The sequence below is a fragment of the Anopheles moucheti genome, chromosome 3 (assembly GCF_943734755.1).
Source record: "Anopheles moucheti chromosome 3, idAnoMoucSN_F20_07, whole genome shotgun sequence".
Classification (NCBI taxonomy): Eukaryota; Metazoa; Arthropoda; class Insecta; order Diptera; family Culicidae; genus Anopheles; species Anopheles moucheti.
In genome coordinates, this window is record NC_069141.1 from 8,008,070 (window position 1) to 8,027,397 (window position 19,328).

General features: G+C 43.7%; 1 protein-coding gene across 1 annotated transcript; it reads right to left on the bottom strand.

The window, feature by feature from the left end:
• Window positions 1-15,365: 15,365 nt before the first annotated feature.
• Window positions 15,366-18,088, bottom strand: LOC128304502 (putative uncharacterized protein DDB_G0271606). The gene is made up of 2 exons (XM_053041696.1): window positions 16,307-18,088; window positions 15,366-16,180 (listed from the first exon to the last, which is right to left on the bottom strand). The coding sequence occupies exons 1-2, from the start codon at window positions 18,086-18,088 to the stop codon at window positions 16,061-16,063; spliced, it is 1,902 nt and encodes a 633-aa protein (XP_052897656.1). The 3' UTR covers window positions 15,366-16,060.
• Between the last annotated feature and the right edge of the window lie 1,240 nt (window positions 18,089-19,328).

Sequence of the window (19,328 nt, forward strand, 5' to 3'; positions counted from 1 at the left end):
TGTGATATTGCTGTGTACACAGACATATTGCTGTTTGGAATAGTGCATTTTATGTTAATAAGAACACCGCCGGATTAGTTTTTGGTAAATACGTAATATTTTTAAATAATAAATCGCCTCATATTTTACATTAAGCATATATTAAACGCAATTTAAACTTCGTAAACATTTGTTTTAATTATTCGAAATTTAGTAAATTATTTTCCAAACATCGCATCCACAACCTGCACTAGTATCAAAACCGAACCAATCAATTCGTTCCCCTGAACGGAATGGCAAAAAAAGAGCGCGTGACAAAAATAGAACCCCAGTACTAACCAACTCCAAAATCAATTTCATTTTGGCGACGGAAGTTGAATGAATTCGTTATATCCCTTTTTTCAAGCCTCGGAAGCCTCCTCCCCGTACCGATTTTGTGTTGCTGATGTGCCGTTGTGGCGTGTACCATCCGGAGATGTGTGTATGGTTGCATATGTATGACGTGGATTATGCTGCAAGACGCATCGCACACAGCAACATGCGATGCGAGCAGAGTGTATAAAATCTTCTCCGAATAGTCGGGGCGAAGGGGGACAACAAAAAAGGGAACTACCATTGGCTCCTCGAAGTCTGAAGTCGTGCAGTTGACTGACGCAAAAGTTTTGTCACCAGCATTTGCCATCATTGCTATGCAATGATCCGGCTGGAAGTTGGATGAAAAATAAGGGGTGAAATTAAAAGAAAAAAAAGCACACCAGGACTAGAGAAAGGATGAGCGTGTGGAACATGAGCTCATGCTGTGATTTTTGTCCCGTTTGTCGTGGTGCGCTTCCTCTTCGGGGTAAGGGCAACCATGCCAAGGGGAAGTGGTTCTCCTCAGTGCCATTCTAGAATGGAACACACATGAGATACAGACACTTCAGAAGCGGTTCGAAAGTGTTTGCCAAATTGCAAGGGAATCGGAATCGGAGCTTAGTTCATATCTTATGCTTCCCGAGTGGAAAGGGAGTTTATGGAGCATTGAACAAAAGCTGAAAGGTTCTTTCGGTTCGATTTTTGGTGTTGTTTTCTCCCGTAAAGCTGGAACTCGAAAATGTTGCTACTTAAAAATAGATTTTCAAACCAAATGTGCCAGCGGGATGGGATAGAGGGCACAGCAGAAAATCAATTTAACCCACACGACTTGTTAATAAATATTTCACACCGTTTGGAAACGTTCACCGTTTAACCAGTTCCCGAGCTCTGCCAGGAGCAAAAGCATTCCTGCTGCAGGTCGTTGAACGTGGTTTTGCAGCAAAGAGAACACACCCACACGACTAAGCCAACCACTAAGTGCTAGTGCATCAGCAAAAGCATAAATTGCAAAGAGTATGATTTCGATCGGTACCGCGGGATTTGCAATAGGGAAAGCATTAATTTCATTTTGAACCACACGGATATGATTGGTGGGTTTATGTTTTTTTATGATGGAGACGCAAAATTGGGTCAGCACGGTAGTCAAGTAGAGGGCTTTTTTTGTGGCACTGTAGTAACAACTCCGTACGTCCATGCCAACGTCCGCGATATAATGTATTTAAGTGGGCAGTTAGACGGTGTCATCAAATGCAAGTCATTTCCGAATTATGGTGCCCCGATAAATTGGAGGAAATTATTACTGCCCGCAAGGGTGTGGAACGCACCATTTTACGAGTACACATCAAGCGTTTAATTAGTGTTCCGCTTTGGTGGACGCCATTAACGCTTTCGAAGATTTCCCCGTCTGTAGATTAACCGGTAGTAACTTATATCCATTATCAGTGGAAGGTTTTAATAACATATATTTTGAAGAAATATGAGCTTTTTGCAGGCTGATCTTAAGAGTTTTATTGGGTGCATAAATGAAAACTATTCTTCTATATGCTTAAGAACAATACAATGTCGATTAATCGTGGCCTACCTAACCGGCGGGCGGATTATCCGTGAGCAGAAAAATGACAGCTAGTAGAATAGTTTTGACCTTTATGACCGTTTAACCGGTTAGCCCGAAAGGAGACTTGAGAGTTTTCTGTAAAGAATTTATCAAGTTAAACTCCTCAGAAAATGTTCCATATTGTTAATAAACAATAACTTTTAATATTTAAAACGAATACAAATCTTTTTAGCGTTGTCCTGTCCATCTTAATCTTCAGTTATTACATGTACAAAGGTGAAGGCTCTGTTATCCGGGAATATAGATTATTCAGGCCGCAGTTGCCCGAATAATCGATGTTCTACTGTATACTAATTTTACCTGTTGATTTGCAACATTCATTTTTTCATCTTTCACCAGCCATATCAGAGTTGTCTAACAACATCAGCAACCACGTGGGAAATTACACAATCGGCACCGAAATCTTCGACCAAACTCTAGCACGCTCGATAGCGAATCATGCTACACATCGAATATACACCGGATCACGTTGCCAAACACGCAGTATCCATTAGAGTTGCCACAGCACAGTGGAAGATACTGCGCGCCGGGTATTAGATTTCGGAGCATCGCGTAGGCTGCCGCCGTTGACCTTTATATAGGTTAGCGTTAACGGTTCGGATGGGAATGTCGAGTCAGTTGGAATGTAAGTACAGCAGCAAGTTTTCGTAATAACCTTCTACAGTTCGCAACACACACGCTGAGGTGTAGGTGATAGATTACCATCAAATCATACACTTGGTTCTGGAGTTTATTTCGCCATTAGAAGTATTTGGAAACGTATATCTTACGGACATTTCTTCGTTGCGATACAGATGCATCCGAGCCTGGCTTATTCCGAACCAGTTGAGCCCCAACGTTCATCACCAGCAGTGGCGTGTGTGGGTGTGATTTTGTCGATACTAGCTCTTTGGTCGCGTAGGTTGGATATTATTCGGTCGAATTCAACACCATGTCTGTCGCGGCATCTGTTGCTGCTCGAGGATAATTCGCCATGTTCAGTTATTCACCCGCGCTCGACAGTATGATGTATGTTTGTGATATAGGTTTTATTTTATTTTTATTACACCGTACCGAACGAACAGGTTGTCACAACATTCTATCGTAACATTGATCCATCTTGCTCCTTGCGTGGGGTGTGCGTTTGTTTTGGAGGATGAGATAATGCTGAAATACAACATCCTCAAATGCGGTACAATTTGTTTCGGGTTGTCTGAGCTACATGTCGATAAGGGTGCTCAGTTGAATTGTCCTTACGCAAAGCTCAAAGTGTTTCGGTAGCATATCTTACGATACAGTATTGGAAATAAAACATGGTAAACTTCTTATCCGGTTATAGTCCTATAACGAAACAGGCGCTATAAGTGTAACCTATTTGCCCTATTTTACCTATTTGCGAACGAAGAGAAGATTTTTAATCCCACAAATAGTGAGAATTTAAAGTGGTTCAAGAAAGCTGCCAAATATTCATTTTTACTGCCACACTGTTGTGCAGTGTGATGCATTGGGTTCGTTCTTATCAGCACGCCTCTGCATATTGCGCTATTTCTCACGATCATCGCTGGAGCAGTATTGCATTAACGGAGACGTGTGTTGGAGGTCTAGCAACATCAATCACTACATAAAGGTGACAGCTAAAATTAAACCCAAATCCCTTCTGCTGCCCCGGCCTATGAATGCGTTAATGAACGTTCCATTTTTGTTTTTGCTTCACTTTTCCAGCAATTGGCGCCATGTTACAAACAGAATTCTTCGCGTAGGCACGGTTCGTCCAATCCATCCACTCGTCATATTCTTGCAAACTCACACATTCAATTGGACAGCTCAGGGTTAAGAAGCGTTGTGCCATTGGAAACCATCATGTAGAAGCATTGCAAAACCCCACCCGGAAGGCACACCAGTTGCATCGCGTTATTCCACATCCGAGGGCACTCGCTTACAATGGTTAACATCATCTAGTCACCCCATCAAACACGCGTTTGATAAATGGTGCGCCCGGTCGGTCGGTTTCCCTGGAGGCTTTCGGATAACCGGGAGTTTGTAACCCACGCATCCGTTTGCATCAATTTGCCCGCACTGTTTATGTTGCGCTTCGACATCGTTTTGCCAGCTGGCATTATTGCTGTCATACATACACGCAGGGACAGGGCTTAACAACCGCAGGTTGAACGGTGGTGAGCATCTACTGTTTCTGGTGTTTTTTAGAGCTTATCCGAACACCTTACTGTACATGCGGAGGCAACTGAGGCCGAGACCATTACATCCTGCTGGCAAAGCAACGATCAGCATAATAGAAAGATATGCATTTTCTTAGCAGCAAATATTTCCATGTGGGTTTTTCTTCCTCCAAGACTCTTTCTTCGGGGGTCTTTTTTTAAACTTTGGCCTGTGATGTTTGCTATAAAAACTCGCTTGCTCTCCCGCCCCGTCGTTAGATGCGTGGGTCTATTGTTTTTCCCTCAGTCGACCAAGGGAAGCTTCAGGTTTCGCTTGGATCCGTTTTACATTTGATGGCAGTTTTTACGCTTATCTAAAGTGAAGCTGGAGCATACTAACCATTTATAAAAGGGCAGCTGGCGGTTTTTTTGCTTTTGGATCATTTATTTAACGGAACGCTCACTTCCTTTCGCGGAACAATTCGCTCTTATTGGTACCGTGATATTTCCCTCCTTTTGTGAGCCCGCGCGAGCGTGAGTGAAACGGTAATAGAAGCTACAGTTTACGCGTTTTATTTCGCCTTTTCTCCAATGAACTCCCGACGCTCGGTTTGGCAATACCCGGTTCGACCTTTGACATTTAGCTGTGCTAGTTTCCTCGTGGGGTTTTCCATCGGGTCGCTGCGGCCAGATGGGAAAGAAGGGGGAAAATTGTTGCTGCTGCACGGTGCGCTGAAACAACGGTACGTTTCGGCATCTAATGCGGTGTTAGCCAACCTCTCGGGCATCCACGCAACACACCATCCCTGTAGCTTTAGCATTTTTACCCATGCGCTCCCGCTCGCGATCCTGTTGATTTTCTGGCGCCTTTTCGCCTCTACCTTCCGGTGCAAACAGCGCACAACAAAAACTTGTGTCATGAGAAAACTTTGCTCTTACTTCTTCTTGTTCCGTTCGGGGTTGCACGTCTCACCGAGCAACACAAGTTAAACAGGCGGAAGGGGGTTTGGCCTCCGTACAGAAGACACAATCGTGACATACAACGATATCAATTTCAACCCATTTTTACCCCGTTAACACGATAGTCCTGTCGATCGTCCAGGAAAAAAAACCGCTCCATTTCCTGGGATCATCCCAGGAGTGGGAAATGTGAAAAGGGATTTTGTAGCACAAATGCACCGACCCGCGATCGTTCGCTCGTTTCGATCGGGATAATTGTTGCGTGGGAGAGAAAATGAATGTGAAACGTTTCACTTGCACGAATGCACACCTCGAATGCATCGAGGGGGAGGAAACAAACCGGGTGGCAAACAAATGGCATGATTTATGTGAATGGATAAATTATTCAACATACCGATGGGTATGGGTATCGTCTCATTTCTCGAGGAGCGCATCCATTGCCGATCAACTTTTGCGGAAGCAATTAACATTCACTTCCCGGTAAGTTTTTGTATAATTTCATTCACTGCGTTCTCTACTGCCGAAGTGAACTGATCACGAAAATGCAATAGTAAAACAATTTCCCGAGAAAATGTAATGTTCTTCTCGTATTCATCTACGGCACGTGTATTTTTACTGCTAAAACAAACACACGCTTCATCCATTGGAAGCTAGGTAACACTTGTGCCCGGTTCCCACTAAAGAGCCACATGGTTTCGTGCGGGGAAAAAAAAACACGTCCTTCCATACAATGTTTGATTTCAATTGTATCTACGGATCTAAAAAGGGATATATCCATTGCCTTTGTCTGTTTGCGTACCAGCCCAAAGCACCTTGAATTTTCATCGTTTGTTTGACCTTTGCTGGCAGAACGATCACAACCGTTAGGGGATCGTTTGGAAATTGGGCCCAATTAGACGGTCAAATTAACATCTTCCTACGGCAGCCGGTTAACTTCAACACGGGTCCCTTTTTTTCACAGATGCTTCGCATCGACGGTAGGAGCAAAAAGTGACACAATTTGAACACTAAACCGTGTGGAGGTACGGTGAAAGCGGGCATCGTTTTGCGGTGCTACAGGATAAAAAGTGTTGTATAAGCTGATTTCAAATCATCAGTGTTTCGCTACTTCATCTGCCATTTGGTGGATGTTCAAACTGTTTGTCCATTTAAATCAACTTCAGTACACAAACGGGAAGTTGATCGAAAAGTAATTTATTTAAACGTGATATAAAATAAAACCATCTCATTCGGAATTCCAATACGCATTCGCACATCAACTGAAAAGCAAGCCTATTGACATATATTTAATACATCTTCAAAGAATCGAGGACACTTTACGCAAATGGGCAGCTTTGACCGGTGAAATGCAAGCATCATGTTAATTTCGCGGAATATTACCCACATCTGACCGCCGGTGCCGGAGACGGCATGTGGCTAAATGGAAAACTCCTGTTGACAAACGTTATAGGCGTCCGCATGATAGTTCACGGAACTAGGCGTAGCTTAACTCTCACACACTCATTGGCGTTTCCATTTCATCAACTGTTTAACTGTGCGTTTTCCGTCGTGTTTGTTATGGCATATTGTTCCGGGCGGTCAGGTGGATGATGGCGGAGAGAGGATAAAGGGGCCGATAAAGGAAGCTAGGAAGGGAAATTGTTCCACCCTTCCTTAAGTTCCTTCTTTCCCCTGGGGTGAAGGAAGCTCCACCTTGATCGACCTTCTCTGTGCGATGGTGATGAAGTCAAAAAGTTTCCCAGGAATTCACCCATTCCTCCATTTTCACTCTCTTCCACACACTCACACATACACACAACATGCACAATGGCGTGAGGATCGAGTGGAGCATTATAACATTCAGCGGTGGATTGGCGCTGAAGCATTTCGGGTAATCACTTCTGCACGCCGTGGTACATGTGTTTCATGTGGACTTCCAATTACGGCATGGAAATTTCCCGGTAAACGGAATTGGCATGGGCGAGCCCTTTATTTGTTTGATACCCGGTGGTCAGCTGGGGGCATGCCATGAGCATAAACTGGTAGGCATAACGTGCTACCGAATGTTGCTTAACTAAACCAACCTAATGAGATGCAACGGTGGAAGGGTTTCCAGATGGTACAGTGTTTCCGATATCGGAAGAACAGTAGAAGCAGTACATAAAGAGTCGTACTGAGTGTTTTTGGCTAATTCAGTTCCTTAAAGGATTATTAGATTTCAAGTGGTAACGGTAGAGTTATTTCTTGATTCTTTTCGCATTGAACAGTAATTAGCTGGATCAATTGATCTGGAATGAATTGGAATAAGTCTAGTTTCCTAAGTTACAGTTACAGTTCCTAAGAATAAGTCTAGTTAAGTCTGGTTACACAAATTAGCATGATTTAGCTCCTTAATTCGCTCCAAAACCCTCAAATTCCTGATATTATTTTTATTTTAGGATTTTTATATTCCTGATAATTAATAAATACTTAATGAATCTAGAATCGTTCAAGGTCCTCATAACGGAGATTCAGAGCTAGCTCACAGATTCATCCACAATTAGCTATATTTTACCACTAGAACGAATTCGCTACATAATAAAACGAAGAAACGAACAACGACTCTCATGATGGCGAGCCACTTCCATAACTCCAATTACACCATTTTAATAGGTAATAATGTAATTGAGATTCACGCTGTAAAACCCCTTTTTGAAAATAGAACAACCATGAAAACAAAACCATCGGAAGCTGTTCTAAGTACAAATTACAGTGACTGAGTACCGCTTCCTGCCAGAAGCCTGCCCAAAGCCTAAGTGAAATGATTTGTTAAGTATGATTCCTCGAAATAAAGCCCTGCTAATGCAATCAATAATTCACTTCGATTGATTGATTGCCAACGTTCGGTCGTTCGTTCGTGGGTTCGTTGCGTCGCCCGAATTGAATGTAGAAGAATTCTGTGCAAAAATTTGCTTCACATCATTTGATATGTGCATTAGCCATGTTTCTCCGAACTGCGACGAAGCGAACAAAAACTCGGAAAATCGCATTTGGACTAAGGCGTGGAAAAAAGCACGGTAACAACTAAATGCGCACACATGTTAGCCACAGGCATAGGTAGTTCAATGGCTTACATGTGCTTTCCGCATTAAGATAATAGTTCCACATTAATCGTATGTGATGTCACACAACACCGGTTTGGGTGAAGAATTGTTTATGATTAAAAACATGTCATGCAAAGCAGGACTTCCGGTGGCCTCCGGTGTCTACGGAAGATCCAAGCACATGGGTTAGCATGGAAACTTCGATCTGGTGGTATTCTATTACCACTACCGCCTACTGCCATCTGTCAACGCCTACAGATTCCGAACCGATCTCCGGTGTCGGCCGGATAAGAAGAACAGCTCACAGTCACGTACAATCGACATGGCAGGCTGATGAAGTTGATTGAAATATTACAAGCGTGGGCTCGCGTAATGTTCCGCTGTAAGCACGTCTTTGAGCTCAGCTTGGACGAGTCTAAGGATGACCTCGGGTTCAGGAGCAACGTCACCCTGAATGGTTCAGGATAAAGGTGAAAAATGGCCTTCCCAAGTGCCGGGAAGCTGTGATGTCTACGCATATTAGTGCGATATAGCAATTTAATGAGCCTGCCGGCAATGCTAAAGGTTTAGCGATGTATTCTGATATGGCGGCGTTAAAAGCTGGGTGGAGTTTATGCAAGATAAATAGCTGCTCTTTGTGATGGGAAATCAATTATTAATTCGAGCAAAACTTGAAGTACCTAAACCTAACCTCAAATATGAACTTTGACTTACCACCGCCATGGGGCGCCACTGTTTACCTTAGAGAAAAGGGCCGGTACTGGTGGTAAACTGTGGGAATCCTCGTGCAAACTCGGTAGAAAATTGTTCAACAAAACCCGTTTAAAGTTTGTTTCCTTTACCCGCACTCATCCACGTAACACGTCATCGCTGTTCGGGTAACTAGAAGTTTCTGGAAAGATTTGCAATCATACCGAGTGTGGAACACGCGCACGCTCGACAGCGGTGCGGTTTTTTCAAGTGGGTTTTTGCAAAAGTTTTTAACTTCACCCAGCGACAAGGTGTCCCATCCAGAGTTGCAATAAAATATAACAAGTATTTTAAAAAAACTGTTCCACACTTTTGAAGTAGACATGTAGCGTGTATTCTGTTTCCACTCACCTTACGTAGTCCTGCTGTGTTTGGTAGAAAATCTGTTCATCTAACTTTCCCATCTGGGCACGCTACACACAGACACACCACAGACACGCTACATGTTGCAACTCCGTTCGGTAGCCATTTTGTGCTGCCTGACATTTGACCTTTTGGGCGAAGCAACAAGTAGAATAAAACGGCTCGAAACGAGAGCGCTCGCTTAGCGCTTAAGAAACAGACCCACAGCCCATCTTTCTTTCAGTTTGTAACAGCTCCCCAAAATGAAACGCACACAGAATTACCGTTTTGTATGTATATAATATATATATGTATATGTATATATTTGTATTTATTCTATGTACAAAGCTGCTGATCGGAGTAGTTTGTTTGGTTTTCTTTTGCATACTCACGTATAAAGATCGTAAATTTTGTTTTTCTTTTGCATAGAGAGGATATGTACATTTGTAGTGTTTTTTTTTCTTCATTTGTTTTTACTTTCGTTAATCTCTCTGTTTGTTTAAGATTTGAAGTTACATATCTGTGTTTGCTCGTGATTGGAATGGGTTGTAGTTTTGTTTATCATTGTTTTGCTTCAGCTTCTATCAGATCAGGTTTTTTTTTCTCAGATTTTTCTTCCGTTTGAATGTTTCGGTTCTGTTGTTGTTGTCTGACTTACGCTTAACGCTTAACTAGTTCCTTCATTTTCTTGCTTGCTTTCGGTCAATCAATTCAATTCACCGCAGCATTTATCAATACTATCACCAACAAGATTTCATTGTCTATGTTATGCTTGGTTTGTAACGTAGGTTTTTTTTTCACCCGGTTTTTGCATTCGTTTTGCTTAAAATTACATTAGCTCTCGGAATCTTTCACCGTTTCTTTTCGCATTTCTTGTGCGTGTTTGCTTTGTTCTCCCATGTTAGGTGTACGTTAATTCATATTGGATTTTCATCATTATAGACAGAAAAATATGTATAATGTTCTGTTACTATGCGTGTTACTCAGCGCGTCGACTTTTAGCAAGAAATCATGCCTTGCGGACACCTTCCGCTAAATTGTAGCATCGTGTACTTTATGGTTATGCGATTCGTGACGTGTTTGTGATTGTATTACTAAGTGTTTTTAAATGTTCTGTATTTTTTTGTTTGCTCATGTTTTGTTTGCTGTTCTATTATGTTTTGTTTTATTTTTTTTCTGTACCATACGTTACTTCATTCTGTGATTGCAACTTTATCAGATGTTTATTCCTTATATGGATGTTTGTGTGAGTTGGTTTGTTTACAAACTTAACATAATCTTATCTCTTGCAAATGAATCCCTTTAGTTCCACGGAAGTATGCTTGAGATGAGAGCTAAGTTGTTAGCATTATGTTGGAATGATTTTTATTACTGTGAAGTTTGCAGAATATAAAAATATACTAGTATCCATATAGAACTCATACTCCTTTGCCTGTTAATTCTAGTGTTTTCTCCCTCTTATGCCCCATTTACAGCCATTTGATTTACATCGTTCGTTTGTTGTTGTAGCATCTATTGAAAAAATGCATATTTGTTTGTAATGATTAGAAAAGTTGGCACTATTTCAAGTATCTTTGTTTTTTTTTTCTTTGTAGCTTCAAGTTGCGTTTGAGTTGCGTTTAGATATTCGGTAAAAGTTTAGCAAAATAAGGAAGCACGAATAGCGCAAAATTGGCATTAAAAAGTAGCGTGTTCAACTAAACTAAAAAGTGAATGTTTTAAAACGCTTTACAGTCCGCATGACTAAAGAGAAGTTTGAAAGACGAAAAAGTAGAACGAAAACAACATACTTGATAAAAAAGTTAGTAAAAACAGCTTCTTATTAGCGTTCTCTCTCTCTCTCTTTTTCTTCCCCTCACAATCTCTCTGTCTGTTTTTTCAATTTATCCCTTACAACACACACCCATCTCCATCCGCTCAGTATTATCTAATGACAAATAGTTTGTTTATTTTAAAACGATGCAATATTTATTGTCAAATTTGTGTATGTGATCCTTCTGGTTTTTTTCTGGTTTTCCAAGCACGGCTACCTTTTTGATTCCATTTACTAATCCTGTCTTTCTACTTAGCTTACTTGCCCATATACTCTTTCTCTCTCTTTTGCTATTTATCTCTGTCTATCTTTCTCTATAATGCTCTCGATCATCTGGGCTACCCTCTGTAGTGGGGTTTTTCATTCTTTCCACAGAAATTAGGAATCCAATTTCAATTATCCCTCCGGTGATATTGTTCTGTCCAGCCGACGGGAATTTTGTGTTATACTTTTTGCTTACCGGAATATCGTAATCAGTGGTTTGGTTAAGTTTTCCTGTTCATCCTTTGTCCCATGCAGAACCCTTAAATGCTTGCTCGGATAATTTCACCCTTAACCTTTGCAGGCAGGGCGAACATAAGGGATGCCAAGGGAGAGAAATGTCTTGGGAAGATATTTTGTGGTCCGGCAAATTCTTCATCCCAGCTCTTTTTTTTCTGCTCCAAAATTTCATTTAAGGGACGCATTGTACAAAATGTTCACCCTTTGTACCGATCCCGGAAAATAGGTTTGTCGTGATCGAACTCGAGTTTTTTTTTCAACACAACCATCAAATGCCTTTGTCAGCGCGCATGGCACAAGGATGTGGTTCCTGTATGTCATCCCCGGTCCATGCGGTTTTTTTTTGTTGTTGCGAAACTAGTCCCGGCAGCCGTCGGCTAGTCGACGTGCTTTAGGCTCCCCTTGCAGGGGTGAATGTACTCTAAAGCTTCCGGCAGACTGGAAGCAGCCCAGAATGGGGTTCAGTTTTTGGCACGATGCCAACCTGGACCCTCTCTGCGTGCGCTAGGCCAACCCGTATGCCGAGGACTCGCCTTTGGCAAAGAGGGTTCGATCACAAGAAAACTATTCCCGGGGGCGGTGGTAAACAAATTCATCCCGAAGGAAGAATTTTCCTATTGCACCCCCATCACCCATTAGCTTCCATTATGATTAATTCGGTTGCCACTGCGCTGGCATGGGGATCGTTTTCGATCGATACGTTTGTTGTGTTATATTTTGGTTGCAAATGTAAGTGGTTTGTTGGATAGTAGTTGCTTGCTTTCTGTCTGTCGCGACACAGTTAATTGTGTACAGGGGTATTTATGCCTGTGCCTGGGAACAAGCGAAAGAAAGATTCATCCGTTGGCACTGATGCTGTCGCCTGTGCATTGTACCATTGAAGTTTGCATCTATTGCATGTTTGTGCCCAACAGCGTGCAACGACTATTGAATTATGTTTGGCTGCCTAAATTCAAATGCCTTTTCCCTTCTTTTGTTCTGCTTACTCATCACGCTTGCATACTATTTTACTATCTCTCGTTAGCTATATTTATAACCGAAATTCCCTTACGTACAAGGATTCTGTGATCTATCGTGACGTGCGCTAGAAGTGTTTTTAGCATTCTGGTTGTTATTCATAGACTTTGCATGACTTTTGCCGGTGATCAACTCGTGCTGTCAGAGTTCGTAACGGGGTTAACGGCGAAAAGCACCAAGCGAAAGCGATTGCTGATGAAACTATTTTGGGACCTATTACTATTTCTGGTACAGTTTTGCGGGTCAAGCTGTAGGTGGTGCAAACTCGATGGCAAAAAAAAGGCAGCCACCTTTGGTTTTGGTGGTCAAAGCATTAGCGTGATGAAGGATAGAAATAGGAAAACTCCCTTATTCCCATAGTCTAGCGTGCTGGTGAAGTTGATGTGCGTGCTTGAAGTGTACTATAATTACGCCACTCCATCCATCCCATTTACTAGGAAATGGATCATAATTAAAGCAAAGTGAATCCTTTTTGTTGGTAAGAAAATAAAAAAAAAACCCCAAACACTCGGGAGTGCAGCATTGTGTGTGTGGAAGCTCTTATTTCTAGGTGTGCTCTAGGAGGTGATTTAACTTGTGCCGGTTGGGACAACATGGAAAGCTGTGTACAGTGCAATGCCTGCCCATACTTTTTTCAAGTGCAGCATAGACCTGATCACATATCAAACCGCCCACCGCTTATCGATGGCACAGTGCACAAAGCAGTACAGTGCCAGCTTTAACCGATAAAGCAACCAAATACCCTTTTCCTTGGCTTGCATTGCAGCGTGTGGGTGCGTTTCTTTTTTCCGTTAAAGCTTACTTCATCTTCCGCCCACAAATACTGCACCGAAACTTTTTGTCGATATTTAAAACACTTTGTTTAATAGATTTGTTAATAGCTACATGCAGTCCATGTTCTCTTGTTATGTTGTTGTTACGTTATGCAAGGTTTTTGGGTAATGTTTTCCGTGCTTGCACAAACACTTTTAAAGGGTGCATTTTTTTTTGTTTTGGTGCAAATTTGTGTGTGCTGTAACGTGCGAAACACATTAAAGGGGGACGAAAAAGGCAGAACATATGTGGGCAGGTGCAGCACAGATGAGGGAGCGGTGAGAAATTGAACGGAACGCACTAAACGTTCCGCCCGAGGACAGTAGTGCTGTTGTTAATTAGTGCAAGCGCAATAAGCTTATTTGTAATGCTGTTGGTGGCTTTGGATGCTTGATCTGTTTGATTAGGTACCTCCAGACGAATAAGGCTTGCTTGTAATGTATTTTATGTACATATTGTTGGCTTGAGAAGAGCTAACAAAAGCGGCAGTAAGTGACACATTTTTAACAGCAATAAACTGAAACAAAAGCTTTGAGCTTAACCTAACTGAAGTAATTAAATAAACAAGCGCAACTGACAGAAGATAACGAAAGAATTAACAAATTTGCACAGCTTCACTCAGCAATGCAAAGATAAGCTTACACATTTTGAGACCGATTTTGAAAGCTCTTGATTCGCTTATACTGTGCGCTGCTTTACCTTCACCTGACACTATTTACATCTGTACACTTGGTTTTGCATGTGCGTAGGTGTTAAGTACATACATTTACATGATATATTTACGTTGGCCGATGCTTTGCAAATTGTAAATAAATATTCTTCTGTTATTCCCCCAAACCGAGACTTCTGCTGATTCTAGCTGCATTTGCAAGTCTTTCTCAGTTGGCGGAACGGAACGCAACCTGTGCCTGTGTCGTAAAATGTATCCTCCACTGTCGGAATGAATGAGCGTGTGAGGGTGTTCAAACATCAATAAGTAGACCGGTTAGAGTTATTTGCCTTCTGCTTTTTGTTTGCTTTTAGTGACTAATACCGTTTTGTTGAGTGTTTCATACGATTTCCCATATGAACTGCCCGTTTACAATAAGTTCTCTTCTCTTTCATATATTATTATCTAAATACATCGTTGCCCACCGTCCGACTCCATCGCCATTTCACACCGTGCGTGCGGGTTTCGCTGGATCCTGGGGGCACCATCTCGGCCTTTGGTTAGCTAAGTTAAATCGTTTGTGCAAACGAACCGGCCTTTCGCCCCTAGATCGTTTGTACCAGTGCGATGGGTGGTTAGGATCGTGTTAGACGATTATGTCCCCGGGTGCCCCACACGTAACCACACGCATACATTGCGATTATGTGCGTTTGGAGTAGACTTTGGAGGCTTCCGAGGTTTTTGTTTGCTTAGGGCGCTAGCTGCCATTTGGAAGGGACTTTGCCCCAAAGTGTGTATCCTTTCGCTTTACGTTACTCGGAGAATCGAATTGGGAATGGTATCTTCCGCCTTCCTTACATCTAGAAAGTGTTGCGTTCAGTTCACAGTGGATGATTTTCCAACTTGTTTATCAGCAACGATGGGTTTCATTGCGCTGCCACCATTTTTTCTTTCACTCCATGCGCCCGGTTTCTTCTTCTTTTTTGCTCTGGTTTTTTTAATGTTTGTTATCATTTGCTTGATATACGAGGGTTTGCACTTCTCGGGAAAGTTTGCCACTGCTTGTCTTCTCATTTTACAGCAATAAGACGGGGGAAAACCCCATACAGAAGCAGCAGCAACATACCTTTCTGATGAAAGCTTTATATTTTGTCGAGTTTGCATTTCTTCCCTTCCTTTTTTTTAGTGAACTGTGAGTGTTTTGGGCTCTTTTTTCTGCTGTACATCATTTCTGCAGCAAACAAATATTCGCCTTACGTCAGCCAAAGATGGAAAGCAAAGGTGAATTGACATTGTTGGTGTGACTAGTTACTAGCAAAAAAAACCTCGATTGCGCAAAGAAAAATGGCAGCATCAGTAAAGAAGAAAAGCGACTATCGTCAAAAAAAAGTAACGATCCCAGTCCGTCCCCCCTAGGGGTAGGCACTGTTAATCCCAACTTACACAGTTGCTAGTCGCCAGCGGAGGGTTTTTTTTTTGCGCGCGGAGTGGTATGGTCACTTTTTGGGGTTTGGGAAAGTAAATAGTACAACTGGGCCATAGGGTGGCCGTTTTCACCGTATTGTTGCTTCAACCCACCCAAAACACCTGCTTCAATCACATGCGGCCTGTATAAATATGTATAACAAGAATCTATCTCCCGCTGTGACTAGCGCCGCCTGGCGTTCGCTTTGCGAACTTGGTATAATTGGCTGTTTGCAGCCTGTATAGTGTTGTTTGCTACTCCATATATACAAGATTTCAGTCTCAACCTTTTTTGTTTGCGTTTTTTTTTCTTTTAATCCTGCATCAACTATATCCACAATGCTTCCGTTAACTAATATAGCAGAATTGTTCTACCAGTGTTACATTCGACGCAATACTGTTTAGTGTGTGAAACAAAGATACAAAATGTTCAGGCATTAACGATTCATAACAAAACCATAGAATTTTTGAGCAGTTTGTTAAAAGTAAAGTCTTGACCGATGAGAAATTCAGCTATTTTTAATGAGAAAAGGCCCCCTCCTACCCAACATAAAATCAAAACTCACTTAGTACGTTGATGCGGTGCGTTTATGCTGCTGGATTCACTTAAGCCGCCCGTTTCAAGCCGTCCAGCTGCTGCACGAGCGATTCCTCGTTCGAGACGAACCGCTTGTGAATGTGGGCAAGCTGCTTCTGATGTTCTAGCTGCTGGCGAAGATCAGCATCCTGGAGGTGGAGAAGATCAGAAATAAAACGATAAACGCTCTTAGTATCGTCTTGTCAAGCAAAGATCACACATCAAATCGCCATCAAGATGCTCTTAACTGTATGTCTGACACCTATCGCACTTACCTCAGAATCTTGTTTCATGTTCATCATAGCCCTGAGCGCATCGTAGATCTTGCTAGTTTTGGGCTCTTTCTGCTTGGAACCATCATCCCCCTTGGGCATACCCATCTGCATCCGCGATTCGTCCACGGCCTGGATCAGGTTGGCAGCGAATAGATTTCTCGGGTTGGTGGGTCTTGGCAGTACCACCTCCTTCTGACCGCTGCCCGCCTTCGTCGATGGTGTCGCTGGTTTTGCTGGCGCCGGTGCGCTGGTTGTGCTGGGGCTGACCGTTTTCGGTTTCTTCGTCGTTGTCTGCGTGGTCGTTTTGCTGGTGGTCGAGGAGAAGGTGGCCTTCTTCGGCTGAACGTTACGCTTGCGGTCCCAGTGGGTCCAGGAATCGTCGTACTCGTCGGCATCGTAATCGTACGCATTGTAGCTGGGGCTATCCTTCGGCCAGTTGTCCGTCTCGTACGTTGGTTGATAGTCGGAGGAAAGCGTACGGAGTAGTTGCTGTTGCTTCTGTTCCTTTTGAAGTTGCTGCTGAGCTTCCAGCTGCTGCTGCTGCTGTTGTTGTTGTTGTAGGAGAAGTTGCTGCTGTTGCTGCAGTTCCTTCTGTCGCTGTTGCGTTTGTTGTTGTGGTTGCAGCTGTTGGTACTGCTGCTTGGATTGTCGCTGATGTACTTGCTGAGGCTGGGGTTGATGTTGCGGTGGTTTCGGTGCTGCCGGATATTGCTGCTGTTGCTTCAAGACGAAGGGAGCCATCTTGTCCATCAACATGGGTGGCAATCGCTGGCTGTTCTTCTGCTGATGTATGAGTGACTTCAGTTCCGCCACCTCCTCATCATCCTCGTCGATTTGATTCTTTGCCATGCTATTGCGGAAGCTGTTTAGTTTGCTAAATGTGTTCCGACTACTTGCAGACCCGACTCCCGCCGGTGCATAAGCAGGTAAGCTCTCAGGTCGATATCCATTGCCGTAGAAATTACCATAGCTCGGACGAGTGTCAGCGATCGGCACATCATACTCATAATCAGGCTCGGCATCATCGTACTCCTCAAAGTCTTCCTCATTCGACATGTCCAGGGGTGGTAGTTGTCTACCGCGCCCAAAGTTCTGCAGCTGGCTATTGTACAGGATGAGATTGCGCAGGAAGGCCGAATCGGGACGCGACGGGCTTTCGTACCATTGCTCCTGCCCGACGGGATAGTAATCACGCGCCCGTTCCCGTTCGTCTTCCTGCAGCATCTCCTCGTGCAGATCGTCGAGCGGATTGCTTGACTCGTGGTCATCGGAGTAGCTGTAGCTGGGTCCGTGTGCGTAGTAGTACGGTGTCGGTTTGTACTCGCCTCGATACGTGGGCAGTCCGTACGATGTGTAGCGCTCGTTGTTACGCTGATACCGGCGGTGTTGTGGCTGTGGCAGATAGTAGTAGCTTTTACCGGTGTCTCCGTAATATCCGGCATCGTCATAGTAGTCGTTGGTGGTTGGTGATTGATACGGTGCGTACGGGAAGTACTGGGCCGGTACCTGTGCGTCGTAGTACCGGGCATTTGGCAAGTGGTACACCGGCACCGACAGACCCTGTCCACCGTACTCATTCGAGGGGATCAAATTAGAACGAGTGTATCGTTTAGTGCCAAACACCGGAAAGCTGTTACTACTACTGCTACTATCGATGTTACTACTGCTGCTACTGCTGCTGCCGCTGCTGCTACTACTACCAGGCAGTGAAGAAGCCGCTCTTCCCAACGTCACCAGACTACACAGCGCTACGGCCCACGTCAGCATCACTGCGTTGATCATTCTTCCAGCAAAAGATATTCGTTCTCGATCGTGGAAAATTGGAATGAACCTAACGAGCCGTCGAAGTCTAAGAATAGGATTAATGGAGGGAGAAAACAGGATGAAACGATATTTTTAAACTTCGAAGATAAGAAAAGTTCAATTTCAGTGCACACAATAGCGCTTCAGACGAAGTCAAACAAGACGAAGCGATAAAAAAATGCTTCCCGCAACCGTTTTGTCCTGGTAGCGCAGTAACTTTTGACGCACGAAACTGTTCCTCACTTACGGTGAGATTAAGGATGGGCAAGGATGGCTGAGGATGGCCGGTCCCGGGACGGGTCTGATTATCAACTCTGCCGAGCTCAAGGATAACGAAGGATTCTTTACCGCATGGATGGAAAACCGCCGGGCCGGTAGCCCGTGGTAAGGGAAAGACACCAGGCATTACGACGGACGCGATTTGCGTCATCGGCGTCAGACAAAGACCGACGGATGTGGTGCCATCTAGTTCCGCTCCGTGCGCTAGTGTAAAACGGCAACAGTCACCCCATCACTGCGTGCGAGAAGTGGCCCGGTGCGAAAGAGCACACTAGCTGTACGAGTGTTGTTACTGAGCTAACGCCAGCATACGAGCGAACCCGCAACCGGTGACATTCCGTGTGACGCCAAACCGCGACTCCCCAAATGCTCCCGGATTAGTGGATGTGTGGTGTGTGTGTGTGTTTTTCGGTTTTGGGGCCGGTTTTTCTCATCCCTTGGGGTTTATATCGGGCCATGGGTTCGAGTGTTAGACCTTGGTAACCCTTAACCTTTTGTTTGGTACGCGTTTTGCCTCCCGTTCTGGAAAAAATGGTTTTCTACAAGGAAAAGCGTTGGGAAAATCCCTGTCCATCCCTTAAACAATAAGGGGGATGGTGGGGAAAGTGGTGACAATTTGCCACGCGTGTTTCAAGAGGAATGGAAATGGTGGAAAAACCAACATGAACCAACACACACACACACGTGTTCCCCCCCCCCCCTCCACCCCCCTTCTCACCATCTTCCTCTTTTAATCGGGATTGAGACGACAAACATGCAGACACGCCGGGAAAGCTGATGCGGACATGAATCACACAGTTTTATTTGACCATAATCATTATCATTTATCTTTCGTGGTAGGTTCACTTGCGTCATTCGGTCAAAAGTTTGCGGGCCCCCTTCCAACCCTCCCCGTGTGTTTGTTGTTTGGCGCGCCATCAAACACTTGCGTGCCCTCGTT

Excerpts from the sequence above, each read along its gene's own strand:
- LOC128304502 (XM_053041696.1), bottom strand. The coding sequence starts at position 18,088 with ATGATCAACGCAGTGATGCTGACGTGGGCCGTAGCGCTGTGTAGTCTG. Across the intron at positions 16,181-16,306 it reads ACATGAAACAAGATTCTGAG|GATGCTGATCTTCGCCAGCA; the intron begins GTAAGTGCGATA and ends CTCCACCTCCAG.